Below are 18,016 nucleotides of genomic sequence, written 5' to 3' on the forward strand. Positions count from 1 at the left end.
CAGTAGCTTTATTTTGCTTTTTTACATGGAATAACATATGGCTTCCAAATCTTATTTCTGTTGTTGTTTTTTGTTTTTGTTGTTTTTTTTGTTTGTTTTTCCCCAAACAGTGAGGTTTGGGACTGCAAATGTGATGAAATTTGTTGTGTTTGTTATACTTTCACTCTTCCCTCCCTCTTTCTTCTATTTTTCGTTACCGCTATTCTTTGTAGTTTCTGTCACTATTTTTCTGTTTCCTTAATTTTTTTATGCAAGTGCCAGTTACTTTCTTTAAAAGTCAGTTAGTGGCAGATTGCCAGAATGTGGTTGGAAAGAGAAAAGGATTTATGGGATTTGAAATGGAGAAAAGAAAAGGTGGATTAAGACACAGATGTAAATTCAGTTAAGAACTACTTTTGGTTCTTTGTAATCATCAGCTAGAATGCATACAAAAGGATTGCTGCAAAGCAATATTAAAAACCAAAATAGAACATAACAGTATGGGGTCCTAAACTTGAACAGAAAAAGTGGCTCTAACATTAAAACAGTCTTTTACATGTAAATGTTTTCAGTCCAGGTCAAAAGTGGTCATGTACAAAACATACAGAAAACCATTGCAAAGGGCAGAGGCCAACACTGATTTGCTAACTATTGCTATAGCTATGGGGACAGTGTGGAGAATCTATATCTATCTGGCTAACGTGAGGAAAGATGGCTGTAGTACTGCTTCTCTAATGCTTAATTTATGCATAGTAAATTTCCTGGGATTTCAGTTTGTCAAATTGAATGCTAAATTAAAATTGGTAATAACTTTGTAAAAATATATTAAAATAAATCAAAACACTTTGGGTGGCCCATGTGCAACTTACCTATATTAGGACCATGTTCAACATAGACCTGCTGGAGTATTTAGCATTGTTTAGAAATGTTTGTATAAAAAAGTATGAGCTAACTACCAAAACCCTGCAGCTTATTGTTGCAATGAATCACGCTTTTTAAATTTTTAGCATGAGTATTGTATAGGAGCAAGGTTTACTGTGAGTAAGATGAGTGAACTGCACATATGAGGACTCATTACTCTCACAGAGCTTTAAACAATCCCTGTTTGCTGTATTAAGTGTGGAAGTTACAGCTTAGCTAAACACCTCCCTGGAATACCAGTTTCAAATAATAATCTATGATTCGCTTCGTTTCTTGTCTGTTACGTGGTGCGGTGACACAGTTAAAGGGTGCCCTTTTAGGGTAGAGTATGCAATATTTTGAGGTTCTTCTGTCACTGAATTTCATTTGCAAATCCTTTCTCTTGTTGTTTAACTTTCTGCATGGAAATAATTTCTGTAGGTGATGCACAGCTTTGCTCCATACTCATCATGTGAGAGATTAAGAAATGCACAACTGTGTAATTCTAGGTCACTTGACACAGTGGATAGCACCACCGCTTTAGCAGCCTGTGTTCCCATTTGCTTGTTCCTGCATTTACCACTCTAGTTTGCTGTAACAGCTGTTCAGTATGAATTTGTGGTGAACCAGACTGAGGAACTGATCCAGCTGAAAAATATGTTTGTATTTTTTCCAGGTTACATTAGTGGATGTCAGTTTGCTGTGTTGCAAACAGCTGTGCTGGGAATGAATGTAGCTGAAGCCTTAACGTAGTGTTTTAAGTGAATCACACTCTTACTTACTGATACTTACATTTCTTGATTATTTTTTCTTCCATTGTCACAAATTAGCTTCTCAATCAGAGCTTATTAAAGGACATCATGTAATTATCTATGGTTTTCAAGTCACCCAGAGGACTGCTCTTTTTTTTGTGTGTGTGTGTGTGCTCTGAATTTATTGAACAACTGAACATTTGCTGGGCAGTATTGTGGTTTTATGATATTCCACCTATACAGTTAAGTATGTATGTATTGCTTAGATGCTATTTAGTTGTTGCTCTGAAGGGAAATAGAAGGCATAGAACTTGTTATAGAAGTTCATCCAATATGCTATTTAGGATGTTTAAGCTTTTTTCCATTGCTTGTTGAAAATGAAGTCAATTGGGGGGGGTTGGGAAGTGGTGAAGCTTTAAGTATTGCCAAATGTTATCAGCATACTTGGTTTCTGTACCACACAGGAGTAAACCCAGATGTCTAGTTCTTATATGTAAGATGTAAATTATCAAATATTAGGCAAAATGCACCTGAAATACTCTGTCACTTTCTACCTTTCCTTATAAAGGAGTGCAGTTTTTGTGAAGATCCTCGTTTTGCCAGAACAGGTGTATGCATTAGCTGTGATGCTGGGATGTGCAGAGCTTATTTCCACGTGACCTGTGCTCAGAAGGAAGGCCTTCTCTCAGAAGCAGCAGCAGAAGAGGTAGGTATGATGTAGCTTTGGAAAGGATAGAATAAAAGGGTTGTATCAAAAGTTTGTGGGGAAGACCTGAAATTCTGCCTTTTTTATTCACTATTCCTGAGCCAAGTTTTTGTAAATTACTAGGAAGTCATAGGCCAAATAAAAGGACTGTCCAGGGAGGGCTCTTTGTTGATGAAATAGTCCAACTCTGAACATCTTTTGAAATGGCCTGGAAAAAGGGATAGAGAAGGTTAATACAAAAGTCGACTTAATACACGGTAAATCAATGAGATAAATTCTAAATCTAATTCTTGAACTTCACCTAATTTGACACTTTGCTGTTTATGTACTCTAGTATTCTCTCTGTTTCGTGCAGAGTACGACTGTCTTGAGAAATTAACTACATTTCTAATACCATTTTTTCAAGCATGTCTTCCAATGTTTCCTCCAAACTGTATATGGCTTTCCTTGCATTACTCTTAGGAACTGGAAGGAAAAGTGAATATTTATAACTTACTGATAGCTTTTAATACATGTTCTTACCAGTCTTATTCCTGTAATATGATTAAAGCAATTCAGATTTGAAGTTCTTACTTAGAATTCAGTTTTATAATGTAAGTACTTTTAGGTTGCCAAACTTCATTCTGATTTTTATCGTTTAGATTAAGCCTGTTGTGTTCACATTTGCACAATTTAATTTTTTATTGCCTTAGGAAGTATCACAGGTAATGCACAAACAAACACTACTTGCTCTATTGACGCTGAAACTTTTGTTTGTGAAAAAGCAGACCACTAAGTGATCCTTTTTAAAGGGATCACAAATTTGTGTACTTTTGTGAGATTGACAAGTAGGAAAAGTGCAATTGCCTTATGTTGTTTTCCCTACTAAATTGTGTGTAATGTTGAATCTTCAAAAATTGTGTGAATTTCTTCTAGGCGTATGCCTTGTCTTTTCACTTGAAAATTTTCTTACATGTTTTCTGTAACTAAGTAATTTTAATCAAGGCCTCCCTCGTAGAATCTAATTATAGGGAGCTGCTAATTTTTGGCAGTAAGTTGTCACACATTCTGAAAGTCTAAATCAAAATAAAAATAAGGAAAGCCTGTACAGATTTTTATTATTCTGTTTTGTATGTGAGTGAAGGAAAGTTGGATAGGATAATTATTTCATAATATTTTTATTACCTTATGAAGGAAGACTGCTTCAAGATTTTATTAGTCTGTTTGTTTATGATGATGTTTCTGCAGTTTTGACAATATACTGGTGATGAAGCATACTTCTCAGACTGAATCTCATCATGGCTCAGATATTTCATAGAATGGTTTGGGTTGGAAGGGACCTTAAATATCACCAAGTTCCAACCCCCTGCCATGGGTAGGGACACCTCCCACTAGATCAAGCTGCTCAAAGCCCCATCCAGCCTGGCCTTGAACACTTCCAGGGATGGGGCAGCTACAACTTCTCTGGGCTGTGCCTCACCACCCTCAGAGTAAAGAATTTCTTTCTTATATCTGATCTAAAGCTGCCCTTTTTAGTTTAAAACTATTACTCCTTGTCCTGTCACTGTACCCCCTGACAAATAGTCCCTCCCCAGCTTTCCTGTAGGCTGCCTTTAGGTGCTGGAAGGTGGCTGTAATGTCTCCCCAGAGCCTTCTCTTCTCCACGCTGAACAACCCCAACTCCCTCAGCCTGTGTTCATAGGAGAGGTACTCCAGCCCTTTGTATTTTTGTATGTTTGTAAACTGCTTGCAACGTTCGCATGTACTAAAAATTACTATAACTTTACAGCATGATAATGTGCTAATCTGTTGGAAGGAAGAATGAAAAATGGGAAAAAAAAATGATCTGAGAGATGATTAATCACACCAAAAACATCTGAAAAATCCTTTGAGAAAAACAGATATATTGCCTTACGTATTTTTCAGATTGTTAATTCCTTTTAGCATATTATGCAAAAGAAGACACAGTGAAGCAATAGGAGGTTAACAATACATATTATATGCTAAATGGATTTGCACTTAGGAATTTCTTATGCATTTTTTTCTGGGAATGAGAAAATAGTGCAGAGATCAAACTACTGAGATAACTATTTAAGTTAATGCATTTTAAAATGTTTAAGGTCATAAAATGAAAAAGATGGAAAAACACTTTATAAGATAAATCAATGTGACAAAGTTGATTTAGAAACATATATATTGTTTTTAAAAACATGTCTATTTGAATACAGAAACTGTTGGCACAATGTTTATGCTGTTCAGAGCCTTTTGGCCTTGTATGTCTTAACTTTATTTTTGTTCCTTCTCCTTTGTTTTCTCTAAAACAGGATATAGCTGACCCTTTTTTTGCTTATTGTAAACAGCATGCGGACAGGTTAGACAGAAAATGGAAGCGGAAGAACTACTTGGCATTACAATCTTACTGTAAAATGTCCTTACAGGAAAGAGAAAAACAGCTTTCACCAGAAGCTCAGGTACTATATTCCTGACATAAATGCATCTGCATTAATCATCCATTTTAAACAAGAAAGAAATGAAGAAGATTGGTAATTGTTATATATAGTGAATGAAATCTGAACGTGTGCCATCAATATATTTCATTTCCCATAGCAGTGAGTTTTGCTAAGACAATTTTCAATTCTCTTAAGAGCAATTCTCAATAAACTTACTGTCAAAAAGGAACATCTACCCTTGCCTGAGTTGAAGACCTAGTTTGTTTGCAGAAAGTTGGTAATTAAATTTTCAATGCAATCCACAGATTTTGTTTAACATTTTTTTTCAAGGTTCTTAGCAAAAACCACACACAGGTAGACAAGAATAAGGCATTTTTGTACATAGATGTTCAGTGAAAGTCTGCTTTTTTTTTCCTGTAGTAATATTTTAGCATTGGCAGAAGAGTTTAGCTTGCCTGAAATGTTTTCTTGCTAGATCACTTCTTCACTTGCTATAGAGATAAGTAGAATTTTATGTGCATTTTTTTTTACAGTAAAGATTTCCTAGAAGAAAAAAAATTGGCATCAAATACAGATACTGAGTTTGTGCTGCTGAGTAGGAAATGTCTGAAAATCTTAGGCAAAGTCTATATCCCTGTGCAGTGGCTGAACCATGTGAAACTGTTAGTTATTGCATGAGGTCAGCTGATAAGTGTCTTGTTGATATCAAGATTTCAGTCCTTCTGAGGAAATCTATATACTTCAGTATGTTTGAGTGTGTGTACTTAATTTTTTCTGAGTCTTGACAAATTTGTGGCCTACTTTGCTTTCACTGTTGAGGCCACACTGAATTCTGCAGAAAAATCATGCCCATGCAGAAAAGCAGCTTGTTACTTGAAGGAATTCTGCCTAATTTGTAATAGAAATTGGCAGTTGCTTAGTAAATAATGGAAGAGAGAAATTATGGAGAGAAGAAAGAGGAAAAAGTTCTCCCTTTTTCTGAAGTGACAGCTGTAGTGTAATGATCAGAAAATAAAACTTCATGTGATCAAAATTTTTATTAAATCATACCTTTCTAGATCTTCAAAGATATTTGAATAGGAAAAGAAAACTCTAATTTAAAGTGACCTGTGCATTTGAGAATGAGTATGAGCGAACTCTGTCACTGAAGAATTTTGAATAAAATATTTCTGTGGGGTATTAAGCTTGGCATGGCTTGATTTAAAACAAGTTACATAATTGTGTAATACACTCTACTCTCACTTATGTGAAATACCACTATGTAGTGGAGAAATCACAATGATATGAACACTACCCAACATAACGGTACGTGTTGGTTGTGCAAAATCCATTTGGGTCTGGCGGGGCTCTTACTAGCTCTGTTTTCAGGCCTTTGGTTAGAGCCCTGTATTTGCTATGATGTGCTGCTAATGCTGGTATGTTCCCAGCATTTCCCTTTCTTCCTTCTCTTTAACCTGAAGCAAGACCCCATGGGTATGTGTTTTATGAAATAATTTTGTCTTTGAGTGGTTTCTGTGCATTTCGAGAAATTCAGAACTGTAATGGGTTCTTTGTACAGGCAGAAATGCCTGACTGGGGAGTTGACACAACGTAGTACATACAAATTCATACTTCAACTTCCTCATGCATATAGTGTGCAATAAGGTGAAGTCCTAGTTTAACAAAGACAGTTGAATTTACTAGAGGATTTTTGTGTGAGAAGGAAGAATTGGTAGTATGTGTGTACATACACATATTACAAAAGCTCGCTTCCACAGGAGTTTTTAAGTTTAAGACTGACAAATATTGAGCTATTGTAAATAAGTATGCAATTGTACCAATACGTTGTATGGTGTTGTGACTGGATTTTTGAGGCATGCTTTCAAAGGATGAAAAGCTGATATTTGGTGCTTCATAGCCCTGGCAGGAATACTTGAGCTAACAGTCTGGCAAGTCCTGTGGCTCAAAAAAGAAAATCATTCTAAAGAATATAAAATATAAAACTGTCTAGGACTATTATGGATTGTTGGAAAATATTCTATGTTGAAATACTTTCTTTATATCAATAAAGGAAACGTACATTCCTTGAATAAAATATATACTTGAAAATTGCTTAAATCCATGTTGAGAGTTCAGGTTTTCATTTGGACTAGTCAGTCTGATATGTCATCTATTTCTGGAATAAGGCTCTGGGTATAGTTGTATGACATCTTAAATGACCCCTGGAGTTTTCAAACTGAGAGTGTAACCAGTAAAGAAGCATCTAGGAAGAGGAAGTTATAAAATATCTCTCTTTGTTCCAGCAGAGAATAAAACAAGGTAGCAACTGCAGGTGGATCTCTCCCTTGCTTCTCTGAGTTCAAGGAAAAAATGCCACATTTTGGTAGCCACAAACCACATTCGTCATGTTTCTTGGTCATTAATGTTCAAGACCTAGTAAGGTTATATGTTAAACTGTGCCTGTAATACTACCTTCAGCAATGCTATTTGTAATCAGAGGTGATCCTTAAACATGGCGTGTGTATATGCAGACTTTTTTGCTTTTGTCTCAAGAGTATCTCACACCATATGGTAGGGCAGTCAGATTAGTTTAGCTGCTTCTTTATGCAGACAAATAAACAACTTCTAACTGATAGTCAGCTGGAGTTTTGCCTCTGAAGGTTTGTGTGTTGATGTCATTTTCTGCCAGGCTTGCTGCTGCAGAGCTCCCACAAGACAATTTTTTTTCAACTGTCAGCAACAACTTGACCGGCTGGGGTTGATGTCCCAGATGGTCACAAATATACAGATGTCATCAACAAGACGGATAGTGAGCTTCTCCTGCTGATTTCACTTCTCTTTGGGGTTGTGCTTTTGGCACATTATAATCAACCAGTTTAACATTTATAAAGAGATACGGAATTGAGAAAAGGAGCTCCTACAAAAGCATGTCAAATGTGGAAAAAATACCATTCACCAAATTTTATTGCTCTCATAAATACCAATTTAAAGTATAGCTTGGTATATTTTTGATAGGTCAGCCAAGGTTTTTCTGAATAGTGAGTTTTCATGGTTCCATCAAATTATTATCAGAAAGGATTGTCTGAAAGCCAGCAATCATTCATGTTAATGAGGTAACCTCATCAAAGAATCTGAATATTTCCAAAACCTAGTGAAAGGGTAATGCATTTCGAAATAAAATCAAATGTCTGTTAATGTCTTTCTTGAGTCAAAATGTTCCAGAGTGAAAACAGTATTTATTAAACTCTGCGGCTTTTAAACTGAAAATAAAATGCATATGTGTTCCAAAATGTGGAACTCAAAAATGGTTGTGAATTGTTCCCTTATGTTCTTAATTCGTGGAATTCTTTATTGTAGGCTCGAATCAATGCCAGACTACAGCAGTACCGTGCCAAGGCAGAGCTGGCGCGTACCACCAGGCCACAGGCCTGGGTACCCAGGGAGAAGCTGCCACGACCGCTTACTAGCAGTGCTTCAGCCATACGCAAGCTTATGCGCAAAGCTGAGTTAATGGGGATAAGCACAGACATTTTTCCAGTGGATACTTCAGATACTAGTTCCAGTGTTGATGGAAGAAGAAAACATAAACAACCAGCTCTCACTGCTGATTTTGTCAATTATTACCTTGGTAAGGATCAAAATTGCATGTTTTTCCCAATGAAAAATAATCATTTTACTGTATTCGTACTGTCCAAGTTCATTGGCTTTTTTCTTGTATTTCTTTTTTACTAGCCAAACACAAATTACGTTTTCATTTTAGGTCAGGAATATTACTGCACAATCTCTATTTATACAGAAAACTAGTGAGTTTTCTTTTTAAAGAAGGTTCAGAAAATAAAAAAAAAAATCATTCAAACATACACAGGCAGCAGTATCTTTTCTAAGAAGGGAGTGGAAGCTTAAGGAGCTTTGGTATTTTTTTCCCCTCATATTTTCCTTACTGTGTGGAATGGTGTGTTTTTGACTTTGGGGCTGTCAAGTAGATAGCTGATCAAAGCTCACCATTTAAGTAAGTATACTAGGTTGTCATGTGCAGCAAAAAGTAAATGTTAGGAGTGTTCATTCTGCTGAGGCTGTGTAATAAACCTGTAAGTTACAGTTTTGTGTGCTTTTCTGTTATGGTTTTATGCTTTTCATTGCTTTACTTTTTTTTAGTGTTTAAAACTTGAAAATATAGCCACGCCTAGGAAATAATAAGATTTTCTTTTAAATAGAGAGAAATATGCGCATGATTCAAATCCAGGAGAATATGGCTGAGCAGAGGAATATCAAGGATAAATTAGAAAATGAGCAAGAAAAGCTTCATGTGGAGTATAATAAGGTGAAGAAAAAAGGATAATAAACCATTGTACTGTTTTAATATTGCTGCTGTAAACTTTGATAGCATTCCACTTTCCAAACAAAATGACTTACAAAGATACATAACTTTCTATTTTTAAAGAAAATAATAGTTAAAAATTTATTTCTTCTTAAAATGTGGCTATCTGTCCCCCTCCCCACTGTACAAGCAGAGTCAACTTCTAAAAAGTCCTACATTGGCTGGGCACTGGTTCTTTGACTGACCCCACAGAGAGCTCGAGTGACAAATTGCAGACAGAGCCCTCTCATGACTGAACTGAGCCTTAAGGCCCTTCATGTGTTCATTCTTCATGTGCATTTCATTTGAAACATTGAGAAAGCAGTGTGATACCCACACCCCCCACCTCCGTACCCCACCCCAAAAATCCAAATTAATAGTTGTGCATAAAAAAGCATTTAATGTCTTAATTTCATTTTAATTAAATATTTTTTAACCTTTAAATACTTTAAAGGGAACATAGAAATACTTTATCTTTTGTGACAGGTGACATGTTGTAATTCTTGCTGAATTCAGTAACCTATCCGATGTAGGTGATTAGTGATAACAAATAATAGTATTGCTATTCACTCTTAAACTGTCATGTATGTGCATTAAATGAGAACATACATAAATGACATAGCAGGTCCTTGTGCCCAAAGAGATTAAAGGCAAAGGAGACTGTGGAGTGGCAGTTTGTAACCAGATCAATAGGTTGTATGTGCTGTGCAGTAAGTAACAATTGCTTCCAGAAGAAAAAACAACAACAACAAAAAAAAACACTTTGTTTATGCTTGCATCCTTTACTAAGTTATATTTCTGTTATAATGGGTGAAAGTTTTTTGATATGGCAATATAGATCTTTAATTCATTTATATGTTACTTGCTACAGTCTTGCTGCCTGAGTGGCATGGACAACACACATGAGACATTGCTGTATTTTAGTTTTGCTTTCTAATTGTCTGTATGGAACTGTATTTTTAATGCTGAAATGCTTCAGATCATTTTACAAAGTCAGTAGCTGCCCAGGATTTCATCTTAAACTGCTGAATGATTGATTGCACTGATCTCAGCTATATTGACATGAGTTCCATTGTTTTTCAATCCCACAATAAAGTAATGCACCCTTGATAGGTAAGAAGTTGAATAAATTTTATTAAATAAACCTTAATGGATTTTCTTTTCTGTTGATTTTTTCCTTTAACTGCTTAGCTTTGTGAGTCCTTGGAAGAGCTACAAAATATGAATGGAAAACTGCGAAATGAAGGGCAAGGCATTTGGGCTCTGCTGGGTAGAATCATTGGACAGGTTGGTTTTATTTTATTTTTATAGTTATAGGTGGACCTTTTTTTTCCAAGAATGGGTCTCTTTGTTTCTGTCACTTTTGTGGCCAAATAAATTGATGTGATCAGACTCAGGCTTCACTCTGGGGATAATGTTTCCTGATTGAAATATATAGACTTCTGCAAAACACCTACTGGAAATCTGTAGTTTAATTTTGTTGTAATAGCGATCTTGTTTGCAAAATTCGTTCATTTGCTATAATTGATTGTCCTGTCATTTGTAATGAAGCCGAATGTGAAGCACAAGTTAATCCTACCATTTTTGTCTCCATGTTGTCTTCAGTTACTGCAGGCTTCAAATTGTATGGTAACTTGGTGGTTTATATAAGAGGCACTATGTGTATGATATTTTTTTGTAACTGAATAGGGCGGAGTATTTTGGTCAAATGAATCTAAGTATCTTGGAGAAGAGAAGATTTGGATTACCTCCTGTTGCCAGCGGTTATCTCTTTGTTCCCATTGATACACATGGAGAAAAGAGAGAAATGAGGATTCTTGCAGTGTTCATATGTTTTATATCAAAGGTATTAAATGGCAATGGACATTTTAGCTCTCAGAGAGAGATTGAAATGATTTCCTCTTAGAATTTTAAAGAAGATGGAAGAAACTGTTCATCGTGAAAATGCAGTCATACAATTGGGTCATAATTTAGTGATGCCTTTTGGTACTGCTGAGTTTGTACTGCTGTTCAGGAAATGAAGCTTACCTTTCTATGCAATAACAGTTCTTTTATGCTATGTTAGTTTTTCTGGTTGTGCTGGTTAGATTTTTGTCAACCTATCTTTTCTACTTGTGAAGGAAGAATTATTCACATAGTACATCACATCTCCTAGATCAAGATTTTTTTTCTCCTTTTTAACATGGCTTTGAAAAAAGTATTCACAAATATATTTCCTGGTACAAATATTACCAAAAAAAAAAAAAAAAAAAGAGTAGAATTCATTTGCACAGCTTGCATGGCTTTTTTTCCAGTTGGTTGAACAGATGCAGGCCCACGGGGCTGCCGAGAAATGACTTTGATAGATGGTAGCTGTCTGGGAAGCTAGCATACTGCAGATTAGTAGAAATCCAAAGAGAATCTCGTCTGCTTTGTGGAAGGCTTGGTCCAATAAGATAATTTTTCTAATTAACCTATCGAGCACCAATGTAGTAGGGATGTTGGGGGAAAAACAAACTGCCTCAGCATTCTTCTGTCAGTTTTGTGAATTCTGCTTTTCTTATTTCCACTTTCCAGACAAATGTAAATTTGTCCATCCCTTTATTTTAAAGCTTGAAAATGATTTGTAAATGCTAGTATTTCAACGTGTTATTTATTTAACTGAGAAATGATTATAATATTACCCTAATTTGATCTTGTGATATAAATATCTGTAGTGGCTTTTGTCTGTAAAATAGCTGGCTAAGCCATCAATTTGAGTCCTGTCCTCCATACACTGAGATTGGAATGCTATTCTCTAAAAGTCCCAAGACTCATGTGTACTGCATTTGTTCAAATCCAATAGAAATTGAACATACCTGCAATTTTACGTGCTCCTAAGGAAAGAAAACCAAGTAAAAAGGAAGGAGGAACACAAAAGACATCTACGCTCCCAGCTGTACTTTATAGGCAAGTAATGAAGTCTTGACAAAATAGATAAAATATTTATTAAGTTGCAATTTCAAAAAAGTATTGAGAAAATTGTTTGTTTCAATTTTGATTAACAAAATGCTTCAGAGTTGTCTTATGTTTTACTTCTAAAGGCTAATTTAAGAAATAGTCAATTATTCACCTTAGTACACATCAGTGAGGTGTTGTTTTTTTTTTGCTAACTTGATAGCAGTGCTTTATAAGAACAAAGGTACCTCTTTACAGCTGAAATAGAAGTCTTGTCACTGTGATATGAAAAATTTTAACTGGTCGCCTGGTGTTTTTGGACGTAATCATCTGTGTTGATTTTGCAAACAGTGCTGCTGCTGTTTAGTCACAGTGGCTGAGTGCATAAAGCACCTGTCAGATAAGAATATTTACTTTTTGTTCACTGGTTGTCAAATGCTTTGGGAAATCTTGTGTTTTAAGTTTCCCTACTTCCATTTTTTTTTTCCCCAAGAAAATAAAATGTATTCACTTACTCTGTTATTGCTTCTCCCTTCTGTATGTTATGAAGCTATTGACTGGATTTTAACTAAGCATAACAGTGGACCCTATACCAGGGTCCCAGAGCACGACTGTGCTCTTGAATCTATTTCTCTTGCCGCCAGCTGAGAAGTGGCAGTCTTTGGCTTATCGATAGGGTAGTAGCCAGGCCTCTAGCCACAGCAAATGGGCAGTATCTTGCCCAGCTAGCAGGATAAAAAAAAGGAGGTGGCTTACATAAACAAAACTTGACTCTAGTGCTCTGAGTGGTAGAGACTGAAAATATGAGAGTGAGCTGATGATTTGGCAATTTATACATATAGACAAATAACAGGAGTCATACTTTACTAGCTCTGTTGCATTCAAATCCAGTCATTTAGCTCCTCCCATTTTATAATGGGATCAATGAACATCTGATCTTTTTGAAATAACTAAACTGTTAATTCCGGTAAAATAATAATTAAAAAAAAAATTCTTATGAGTTGATATATTGCCCAGTGTAGTAACAGTGCAGACCTGTTTCAGGGGCATTTGCTTTATTGAAATAAGTATGATTGCTAAGACTGATAGTAGCAATATCATTTTTCTATTGAAGTGTTTGAATGGTAAAGGTAATTTTTTTTTTTCCATTTGTCACTGGTATGTTTTGTCAAAGTATCAAGTAATTATTGGTCAGAAGTTCTCAAAAATTAGTTTGAAGGTGTCTTTAACTATATTAAGTGTCTTTTATGTTCTAATGTGTATACATACAAACTCCTTAAAAAGTAATTATGCGCTTATGCTAAATTAGTTGCTACGTATTTATATCGAGGCTGGGGCATGTGCTGGGATGTATTGTTTATTTTTTGTAACTTCAAATGTAATTATAATGCTTTTCCACTGCCTACATTAAAAGTTGTGGAATTTGCAAGAAGAACCATGACCAACATCTACTGTTACTGTGTGATACTTGCAAACTACATTATCATCTTGGTTGTCTGGATCCACCTCTTACAAGGATGCCAAGGAAGACTAAGAACAGTTACTGGTAAGAATGCAATTGATGTTTTATCTTGCGCTATCTCTGTACTTAAAGTAGGAAATAAGCATGAACAGATGTGCAAATTCTAAGTGTTTTAGACATTGCTGATACTGAAGCGATACTCACTCTGAAGTGAGTTATTTTATTTTCAGTACTGATGTTTGAAGGTGAAAAGTTGTGTAGTAAAGATTTCTCATTAGCCACTTTATACGAATAGATTATAGCTTTAATTCACTTAGCTTTTGAGTTTATCTGCAATTATTAACAAGGCTGTGTAGTAATGGCAGGAAACCATAGGTTTAATTGTACTTCTGGAAATGAAAGGCATGGTCTTCTGTTTATCTTAGGGCCCAGATATACAACTCTTCTGTCCAGGTCTTTAAGAAAATACTTGTACGTAATTAAAAACACACTTGTTAGTTACTAGATCATTGTATTGCAATATAGGAAATCACTCTGGTTTACTTCTGTCTTCTGCAATGGCAAAAGCGTTATGTGTAATTGTACTTAATACAGTTACATTTCCATGAATTAAAATTCTTTTTCTGGCAGTGGAGTGTAAAAAGCTAAGTGATACAATGGAGAACTGGTGATGTGTAGAGGTGCTGATTTCTAAACTGTCATAAAATTAGTGTGCTGCTGTGTTCTGCAGGTTTCTAAACTGCTCTGAAATGTGCTAGAATTAGTTCCTTAGAAGCAGTTTTTGTCTGGCAAGAAGTTAGTATACAGCATCTCCAGGAATTGTCACCACCTTGGCTGAACATTAAGAAACCAATTCAGAATATTATAAGAATTCCTTCTAAAAATACAGTAAAAGTGTTTTAATCAAGAAAACTGTACTTCTGTTTTTCTCCATATATCACTTAATTTTTTCCATAAAACTTAAACTTAAAACATAAAACATAAAACTTAAGTAGTCTTTTTGGATAAATGTGATGATTGATTTTTTTTAATTGTAAATTGAGAAAACCTGAATTTATCCCAGTAAATTTAGTAAATTGAGATTTCCTTTAAAAATTGAAAAGATTTTCACCATCGCTAATATACTTTTGAATGTAATTTTCCTTAGATTATTTAATGTAGTCTGTGATTCTGGACTTCTGATTATTTCAAGGACATTCTTATCCCTTTGATCAAATTTACCAAGCAGGTTTGTTACGTGGAAGGTTTTTTTTTTTTATGTAACCTCTTCATTTGCACAGGCTGTTCTTGATTTTTTTCTGCTTTTTAACCAAGTTGAAAAGGCTCACTAAAAGCCATCAATCCAAAAGATGTAAAACTACAATTCTCAATAGGTGTTAAAGGCAGAATAGGACAGGTGGTAAATGCTTTTATTTCAAAGTTCTGACATATCTTTGTTGTGAATTTTATGCTTCAGTTATATCTTAGATCGCAAACTTAGCTTTTACATCTAATTAGCTAAGACATATTCTGGAGTCTGAGATTATAGCAGTCAAATTGATCTGTATTGATTGCATTCTTTTCATCATTTACATGCCTTTATGCGTTCTTTTTCAGGATCAGTAGAGAGCATATCGAATGGACCCTTAAATTAAGTTTGAGTTCAGCAGGTTTTTCCGTCCTGCTGTTGTGAATGTATTTCTGATCTTTTGATTAAGCCATGAAGAAAAGGGATTTTTTTTTTTTTTTTATACAGGGGGCATGTACTTTTCATATATTTATATAGGATATAATGGGCACTTAAGCAAAAAGATGAAGTAAGAAAAAGGGTATTGTGGGAAACTCCTTGAAACATTAGGCAGGTTGAAATATTTTATTCAAAGTGGTTAAAAGTGTTGACTGTAATCCTCTTTTAAAACAGTAAGCAGGAAACAGTTAAAAATGATTTTCTCAATTTTTGTTTTACATTATATCATGTTATCATTACATCATATTATATTTTGTTTGTCATTACATCATCACTGGTAATCATTTACTCATAATTACTAACTTAAGCATTTACAGGAAGTTTGACAACTAATCAGCTGTCACATGCTTTATTACTACATATTCATTTAAACTTTGGTTAGTTTAGCATGAGTTTATGCCATATGCTTAGAGTTTCATACGATTTTTGAGGATGCTAAATGATTCAGCTTATGTGTGTGGTGCTGTGTGGATTAGCTAATTGTTCTTTCTTTTGTCCATTTCATGCTCATTGCTAAATAGGAATTTACATTGCAGTTTACAAAATAAATCCACTATTAAATGTAATGGTAAAAAAAATGTTATATTTAAATGTTAACTTATTAAAGCACACATTACTTATCAGAGTATTTGTAAACATTAAAAGGAGGTGGTGGTGATAGATTTAGCAAAATCATAGTAAAAATTTACCTGGTGAGTAACAGTGCCTCAAAACTTATTAGAAACGGGTTCCAAGTGCTTAACACTAAGAATTTCCCCAGTTAAGAGGCCTGACAGTTTTCTGCAGGGTAACATCTTGAACATTTTAGAAATGAATTGTTTTTAACATAGTAAGTTCAAAGCTTGTCCTTATTTCAAATGGAAGAGCATAACGTAATTACTTTAAGTAATATAATGTTAAAACATGATTTTTATCTGTTCTGATGTGATACTTTCAAAGTAGACAAGCAGTTGTAGTCTTAGAGTAAATGCTGGGGCATACTTTTATTTACAAATTCAGAGATCTTTGGTTTCTTAGAAATGCTGTTGATTAAATACTAGAATATTCATTTGAATCCTGCATTATCGTAAAAATAAGCCTTGTCATTCTCTCTAACAGTGTGTGCGTTTTTATGCCCCCGCCCATGCTAGGTAGAGTGAGACTATGTATTTTCCTGGTAGAGAATAACCTGAACCAGTACAAAGACAATACAGGTGCTGAAAGACAATACAAAAAAAAAACAAAATCAGATTGTGAAATACTGGCATTTTTATTAAGAAAATACTTGTCAACTACCAACAGAGACGAGTACTTCCTATTGAAATCAGATCTTTGAAAAACGGTGATAACCTGAGATAGCATATGAAATGCCAGGGACTGAGATCAACCAAAAAATAATCATGTGAGGCTTGATGTTTTTTATTTTTGTTCCTGAAGGCCAAAATATTTTGGTGGTAACATTGCTGCGGGGATTTGTTTTGGCCAGAGGACAGAATGAATCCTCTGGAGTCCCTGACCAGCAGCCCCATGAACACTCATTCCGTATCATTCTGTTCATTATACTCCTGAGACCACTCATTCAGTACAGAGCCAGACAGTTTTTTTTATCTGGAGTCATTAGATAATGATATAAAATCAGTCACTTAAATATAAGCACATGTGCAATGCAATATTGCATATTACATATCTAAAATTTTGGATTTTTTCACTTGCCCTAATTGAAGGATGTTTGGGTGGTTGCAGATGGCAAATTTTCAGTAGCATTACTCCCTGGCAGGTATTGTTTGAAGCTCTTTGAAAAATTGTTTTTGGCTCGTATATACTGTCTTTTTATCTCCAGAATAAAGCAGTACGCTTTTTTTCTTCTCTTCCAGTATACCAGTCAACACACGTTATTTGTTCAAATTTCCAGAGCATAGCTGTCATCTGAAAACTATGGTCCGTGTTTCTCAAGTTCAGAGTGGTTTAATTCTTTGCTAAAATTTGATGAGGTGATTTATCACAGCATATGTCTACTAGAGCTGTTTTCTCCTAATTAAAAAATCTATCTTATAACTGAACAGTTTTCCCTTTTAAAGTGTGGGCAGAACTGTTTTCTTAAAGCATACTGAGTGCTGTTCCTCAAGCACAGAGAATTGAAATTTACCCTTTTCACATTAAACACTGGGTGCTGAGGATATTAATTTCTTCCAAATCCTCTGTCTGTTGGCCAGTTGTGACTATAAGAATGGCTATCTTGTTCAGACTGAGGATTGAATTTTTGACTTTTGTATTTTCATTTTATAAGCCACTCTGAAAGTATGTAGCATAGGGCAGTTAAGGCAGTCTAATTGGCAGTCTAATTGTTCTATAATGTGGTATTAGAACAAGACCTCATTTTTTCATAATATTTATAGTAATGTTATCTATTAAATGAAATATTTTCATATGTTTTGTCTGTTTTTCTCTCTAATATAGCAAAGTTGGGTTTTTTTGCTTCACTATTAAAATTAAAACCAGGTTTGTATAAAGCTTACCAGTGTGTTGGATTTGAGGTCTATTTGTGTGATCTTCAACTTTGTGACATTTCATTTATAAAGGGATGGTGTTCAATTTTCTTCAGCTTTTCTCATAATTTCACAAATTGCTATGTGCCAGTCCCGTCATTAGGTAAAGCACATTTAGATTTTTTGATGTATATAAAGCTGTAGCACAAGGAAGCATGGTAATGCCATTGTTTGCACTAATTTTTCTGGGGAAGTAACAAGGTTATCTCCCTTCTGTTTTGATTTCTACATCACCTAAATAATAAATTAATAAATCCAAATTGTCCCTCTCCTACTTGTATGATC

General features: G+C 34.9%; 2 protein-coding genes across 3 annotated transcripts in view; both read left to right on the forward strand.

Moving 5' to 3' along the window:
• The window catches only part of TMEM106B (transmembrane protein 106B), a 1,075,577-nt gene that overhangs the window by 524,198 nt on the left and 533,363 nt on the right, over nt 1-18,016 (forward strand). The gene's annotated exons all lie outside the window — the stretch shown is intronic.
• Nucleotides 1-18,016, forward strand: part of PHF14 (PHD finger protein 14) — a 164,408-nt gene that overhangs the window by 29,220 nt on the left and 117,172 nt on the right. Inside the window, 7 exon segments of the mRNA XM_035545388.2 lie at nt 2,200-2,337; nt 4,641-4,787; nt 8,103-8,373; nt 8,960-9,066; nt 10,294-10,389; nt 11,927-12,030; nt 13,433-13,564. Coding sequence (XP_035401281.1) covers nt 2,200-2,337; nt 4,641-4,787; nt 8,103-8,373; nt 8,960-9,066; nt 10,294-10,389; nt 11,927-12,030; nt 13,433-13,564 — 995 coding nt within the window.

Source organism: Cygnus atratus, chromosome 2 (assembly GCF_013377495.2).
Source record: "Cygnus atratus isolate AKBS03 ecotype Queensland, Australia chromosome 2, CAtr_DNAZoo_HiC_assembly, whole genome shotgun sequence".
In the NCBI taxonomy this organism is placed as follows: domain Eukaryota; kingdom Metazoa; phylum Chordata; class Aves; order Anseriformes; family Anatidae; genus Cygnus; species Cygnus atratus.